The 6,345-nt window shown below is 48.0% G+C and overlaps 1 protein-coding gene across 1 annotated transcript in view; it reads right to left on the reverse strand.

Annotated features, from left to right (window-relative positions):
- Positions 1–5,688, reverse strand: part of capn15 (calpain 15) — a 31,687-nt gene extending 25,999 nt beyond the window's left edge. Inside the window, 1 exon segment of the mRNA XM_056576887.1 lies at positions 2,183–5,688. Within this exon segment, the coding sequence (XP_056432862.1) occupies positions 2,183–2,406 (224 nt within the window). The 5' untranslated portion in view covers positions 2,407–5,688.
- Between the last annotated feature and the right edge of the window lie 657 nt (positions 5,689–6,345).

Genomic DNA, 6,345 nt, shown 5'->3' on the forward strand with positions numbered 1-6,345 from the left:
GAACAGCTCAGGAAGTCATAAGCTGACTCATGGCTCTGCCGACTCTAAAAGGTTAACATTTCATCACATCCTGGACCCGGGTTGTTCGCACAGAATTTTCAATTAACAGTGAACGTTTTTACACTGCCAAAAATGCCCGTCTACACTGACCGAGGTAATAAACCGGCATGATTTTGCACCCCAATTTACCCTCTCGGACCTTTCACACATTGGGGGTTTCATTTTCATGTAAATTAGATTAGATGGCTTTGCGGTTCCAGGGGCGTGACTTGGATAGAGCCGTTGCGGCGTTGTCTCTTCAGAGACAACACAGCGATAAACATGGAAGTTCTAACAGGAGGGACGGCGAATTACAGGGGTTACGTATAGAGCTGCTGACCATCATGGGAGAGAAGGAGATGCAGTTGCATTTAACAGACCCTCCAGGATTTGTGATTTGCAATATCAACCAAACACTGCGAATTGAGGGCGGTGTCCCAATTTTAACCAACCACCGCAACTTTCCAGCAAATTTGACCAATAAGTGGCGTCGTCTTGAACTAACGTCGACATACTACCTTTTGCCTTACTTCTGTTTTTACTACTTCAAGCGATTCAAGCATTCATGCAGCATGTACGCCGCGTCCAACGTTTCACACAACGTTTAACTATCCTGGTATTCTACATGAAAGCGGGGGGAAATTATTTTACACTGCATGCAACATTGTGGTGGAACATAAGCGTTTTTCCACGCGAAACATATCCACAGAACTGCAGAATAGCAGGACGTCAAACGACGAGGGAGATCACTATGACATGACACAGGCTGTGGCATCCAAGTCAATTGCCAGCGCGGAAAGAATCAAGAATCTATTATTCATAGGACCATTTCTCAGTGTTTTTTGTTCTTTTAATGAATTTTATTTTTTTTGTAATAACTTAATATTTAACAAATTACATGCGAGTGTCTTGATTCACATTTAAATATGATATAAGATATTGAAATTGCAGGGCGTACCAACTGCCAAGCCGCAACCGTACCAGCTTGGCAGTATTAAAATGCCTAGTGCCAAACGATCCAAACCAACCACTAAAAGACAGTGACAGTGTGAGAGAGAGAGACAGTGTGAGAGTGAGACAGTGTGTGTGTGAGAGAGACAGTGAGAGAGAGACAGATGGACAGAGAAATCTGAATCATAAAGGGCTTTCCCGAATGTCTTTCAGCGAGGTTGCACTCTGCCTGCACAGGCCTTTGTGCTGCTAACTCCTTAATGTGCACTTTCACTGTAACACAAGAGGCTAAGCCCGCTCAGAGAGCATTGCTGTCGTCCTATTTGACATTCTGAAGTCTCCCAAACTGCCTATGTCTCTCAGCCTCAAGGGACCGCCCTGATCCCAGTTCTGCTTCTCTCTGCAGATCAGTCTGGTCTCAATAGCGTTGGAAACCTTCCTAAACACGTTCAAATTAAAAAGGTACGAGCAGCGCTTTGAAAGCTTGTATCAGCTCTTGACAAACCAGGAGCACCGGTCTGCCAAAGAAGAACAAATAACGGCATGCCAAGAACGGTTTAGCAATCTACGGAGCAATCACAACCGTTGATATTACAAGTCGACTGAATAACCCTGATAAACAATATACACAAATCTGCATGTTCTTCTTTCTCTAGTCTAGGAGAATATGTTTTGGCTGTAGTTGCAGCCAGAGTCAGCAAGCTGAACAAGAGCATGATCATCACTCTGATTGGTTAGAGTTTGACATTTTTTTACTAAGGCCGAGGCCATATTTGGAAATCAATCCTTCCCCAGCCATGGCCCTACTGATATTCACTGACCAAACCCTTCCAATAAAAGACCCAGCCACATACAATCTCCTGAAGACCAAATGATAAGTAGAGATAGGTTGGTAGGGAAGTGACTAGGAGACGAGGGTGATGCTGGCTATCAGAATACAGGGGACTGCTGCATCTGGTTTCACGCTACTGTCGCACACTTGTGTGGTTAGGGAAGTTTAGTAGAACTCTACTCAGCCTTTACTCTCCATTCACAGAACCCCTGGTACCGGTTCTGAGCAGACCATTTCTACTGAACCTCAGGGGGCATGGCCTAATCTCACACAGAGCCAGGGGGCGTGGTCCCATCTCAGACACACAGCCAGGCCAGGGGGGCGTGGTCCAGGCCAGGGGGGTGTGGCCCCAACTCCTACCTGCGCTCCCGGTGAGGAAGAGGATGGTGCTGCTGGCGGGTGATGAAGGTGGTTCCCCACAGAGGGCTGCTGTGGCTGGTCCGCAGCCAGCCCACCGGGGGCGGGGGAGGGGATGAGGAGGAGGAGGATGGGGAGGAGGGGGGCGCCGGGTACCCCCCCGAACCGCCTCCAAACCCGTGGTCCGACTCCGCCTCCGTCGTCAGCGACGACGCTGAGCTCCCCATCGCCAGGGTGGCGATGGCAAACTCCCGCCCAGGGCTGACCCCCTCTCAGTGGGAGTCGGGGGGGGGGTCCAAAAAAAAGAAGAGAACTGGAGAGGGGAAGGGCCAGGCCAAAAGAACCCTCTACTCTCAGGACCCTTTCACTCCTGCTGAGATGTGTACCGTGGTGGCCTGAGATTTAGCTGAACGTCCTCACCCACCACGTTCAACGAAGGACACACACACACGCAAACTACAAAAGGACCAATCCAGAGAAAAGACAAATATCATCCAATCAAAACACGGCTTTAACGTTTGGGTTAGAACCCAAAACATCCACAGTGAAGCAGACCGGGTCCGTATTGTCCAAGGCACGATCACGTGTCCACCAAACCGAGAGTTCAGGGAGACTGAAGGAGCTGCACTCACGAGTCCAGACTGACTCTCTCAACGGGGGAAAGCTGAGCTCTCACAGCACGTGTCCAGAGAGGCCCGAGATTGCTCACAGGATGTTGGCAGACTAGGGGAACAGCGTTATTGACCGACCCGTGTCATCTTCCACAGATCCGCAGCTGCGGCGCAGGATTAACTGGAGATATCCATAGTAAAAAAATAATAAGACCCACACAGGGTATGCTGCACACCTGCGCTCAGACCACAACAACAAGCAGTGCAAGCCAAGGCCAGGGTCCGTTTTGTAGGGCTAGACTACTGTCAGTCAGTCTTACATGCATTTAGAAACTCCAAAATCCAACATCGAAATCCAAACATGAAATATTTGGAAACGATTCTTTTGACGGCCCAGGGCTGGGGCCCTCCCAGACACAGCCGACAGCTCTACAAGTGATCCTGCTGCTCATGATGGAACTTCATCGGTGCCAGGGTGCGAGCTGGGTCCCAAGAGGATCTGGGTGCCGGGTCTTTAGTCTGCGTGCGTACGTCGGGCGGCTGTGTGTGTGTGGGGGGGGGGGGGCAGGAAGTCGAGCTGATAATGCCAGGGGGGACGGGACGTCAGAACACGTCGGCAGTGGAATCGGGAGCAAAACCAGTTAACAGACTGGTTTTGTGTGTTCCACATGCACAGAAACAACACAACCCGTATAAATCCGTCCTCAAAGTGATATCCAGATGCAGACGAGGTGGTTACAGCGGGAGGCCAGCCTAAACTGTAGTCCCGCGGGTTCTGTGAGCGTAAATAACCACGCAGCACCGCTCACGTCATTCCACATCCATGGTGGATCACAGGGGCTAACGCGCAGGTCTCACACATCGGACGTATTCACATTGAAATAATGACAACGTGCACATATCGGGCGACTGGAGGATGAGGTAGGACGATCCGCTCTGCTACACCTGAGACCGGACGGCGGCGTGGACACAAGACGCGCCACAACACGGGGCTGGAACCACGAAAACCCCTAGGTCTTTCTTCCACCAACGCGACGGTGCACCTCCCATCACATCACAACCGCGGGACACAGTCCCCGGGACTGGGGACTCCAGCCTGCAGTGTGCTCGCGACCCCAGCAGCCGTCCGGTCGTCGCGGAGCCCCGGCTGGTGATGAGGAAGAGGAAGATTCATCCTCGCCTACCGAGTCCGACGGTCGCTCTGATGCGAATTACGAAACGCCTGTCCCCTCTAGCACCCCCGTTTATCTCCTCATCTCGTCTCTGTCCGATGTAAGAGGTCGGAGAAGGATGTTTGTATTCCAGATTGCGTGTGCGGTGTGCCTCTTGTTCTCTTTACAGCGTTTACAGGGGTTTCAGTGATGCGCAGGCGCACTGGCGCGCCAGTGGGGTTTAAGGTTCAGCCTATCAGAATAAGTGGAGAGTCGACCTCTGGGGAACTCACCCACTTAAAGGAAATTACTATAAAATCAATCGTAATATCACCAGATAATATCATTATTGTTGTTTTAATTGTTTCCCTCTGTAACTTTTTGTTCATAATTGGGTCAAAGTTTGTATTATGTATTATTAGGAGTGCAAAATGTAAAAAGGTTATTAAGGCGATATATGTTCTTGGGTAGAAGACTATAGCAACAGCTTTTAAATCAAGATGTTAGAGACTGAGGGGTTACAATATAACTGGATTACATACTTTTATAATGTTACAAGCAGCTCTGATTTACGTGTGTGTGTGAGTGACAAGAGGCAGTGAAATTGCGAGAGAAACTGAGATAGAAAGATCCATCCCTTTGTCTCGTTGCGTCCCTCTTTCTCCGTCTCTTGTCACTCCGTCTCAAGGGAAAGAGAGAGAGATAAGACGGCGAAAGAGAGTGAAAATTACAGAAATCCGATAGTTTTTCCCGTTTTGCCGGGATGTGATTCCTGCCTAATCTCCAGATGTTTGGTACATCTGGAGCCGCTGTTCCGGGCGTGGAATGCTGGACCAGCCCATCGTCCTGGGATGGAGACTGCATGAGGGTATCCTAATAGGAAGTGACTTGGCCACTCTTGCACTACGTCGTCAGACATGTACATCTCGCTGCGGTATAGGACCATGGCTACAGAGTGGAAGTTTAGGAGGTATTAGCTACGTCAATCGTTTAAAGGAGAAATATTATAACACCAGGTGTGAGTGCGATTAGCCTTACAAGCCGTTTCAAAAATCTGCTCCATATGACATCACTAGTGGGTGTGTCCAAGTAAAATGAAAAACAATCCAGTAAGAAAATGTTTAGACTTTCGGGGGATGTAATGATCAAAATCAGTACACAAAACAAAAGGTTACAAACCAAATATTTATTTGTTATTGTAATACAGTCAAATGTTCCGCTGAACTGACTGCATGAAAAGCTTTTTGTAGGCCAACAAAAATAATAATAATAATAATATAAAATGGTGAAACAGATCTACATGTAAATCGGTCTGTATCCCACCTCCGATCCTGATCAGGCCAGAGGACCATATCTACAACACAGCAGAGATCACCTGAGGCCTCTTTCATGCCCTGACACTGGGTTGAAGTGTTTAACCAGTTGATTTTTGAACAAGTGAGTTAGACTTACGGTAATTAGTTGTTGCGTTTTGAAGGCTAGTGTTTCCAGGCGAACCAAGTGTGCTAAATGATGAGATTTGTGCTTAGAATTTTGCAAAAAAAATGTGATTTTGAATTTCTGTGTGAAAACAGTGTAATTGTGCTTAGAGTTTAGCATTCTGGAGTCTTGTCGTTGATACATGAGCTTCAAAATTTCAGAATTGTGTGCATAGTTCCATTTTTTGTGGGTATACAATCGAGAAAAACTGAAGCTGAAGCGGCTCTCCTAACGACCCAACTCCACGGTACCCCTTTATTGAGTTAATGCTGGTGCTCAAGTGATCCAGAGAGACAGAGAGAGACAGGGACAGAGACAGAGAGAAATAAATAAATAAAGAATGAGATAAACAAAGGGAGAGAGATAGACCAAGAGAGACCGACAGAGAGAGACAGACAGACAGACAGACAGAGAGAGAGAGAGAGAGAGATAGACAAAGAAAGACACAGAGAGAGAGAAAGAGGCATACAGATAGAGACAGAGAGAGACCGACAGAGAAAGACAGATACAGAGAGAGAGAGAGACAGACAGACAGACAGAGACAGACAAACAGACAGACAGACACCGAGCGAGACAGAGGTATTACGACATGATGGGGATTCCTTGCAGGACCTGTTGGTATTCTTTAGAGTAGTGGGGCTAGGTTCACACCAGATCATTGTCACTACAGCATGGCTGAGTCATGAGCCGTTAGTGGGCGGGTTCTCCATCTCGACGTCTGCTCACTCTCCATATCGTCATTCCCTGTAGCTTGTTCTCATACACCTCACATTCATTACCAAATCGAGGCCCATCTGTAATTCCACGTTTCCCCACACAGTAACTAACTGAAGCTATCGCGCTGCAAGATGCCCTTTAAACTCCAATGTTTGCCCCAGATTAACTGCAAAAGGTCATGCGAGTTTAACTCACTGCCCATCCCCAC

The sequence above is a fragment of the Gadus chalcogrammus genome, chromosome 18 (genome assembly GCF_026213295.1).
Source record: "Gadus chalcogrammus isolate NIFS_2021 chromosome 18, NIFS_Gcha_1.0, whole genome shotgun sequence".
NCBI lineage: Eukaryota > Metazoa > Chordata > Actinopteri > Gadiformes > Gadidae > Gadus > Gadus chalcogrammus.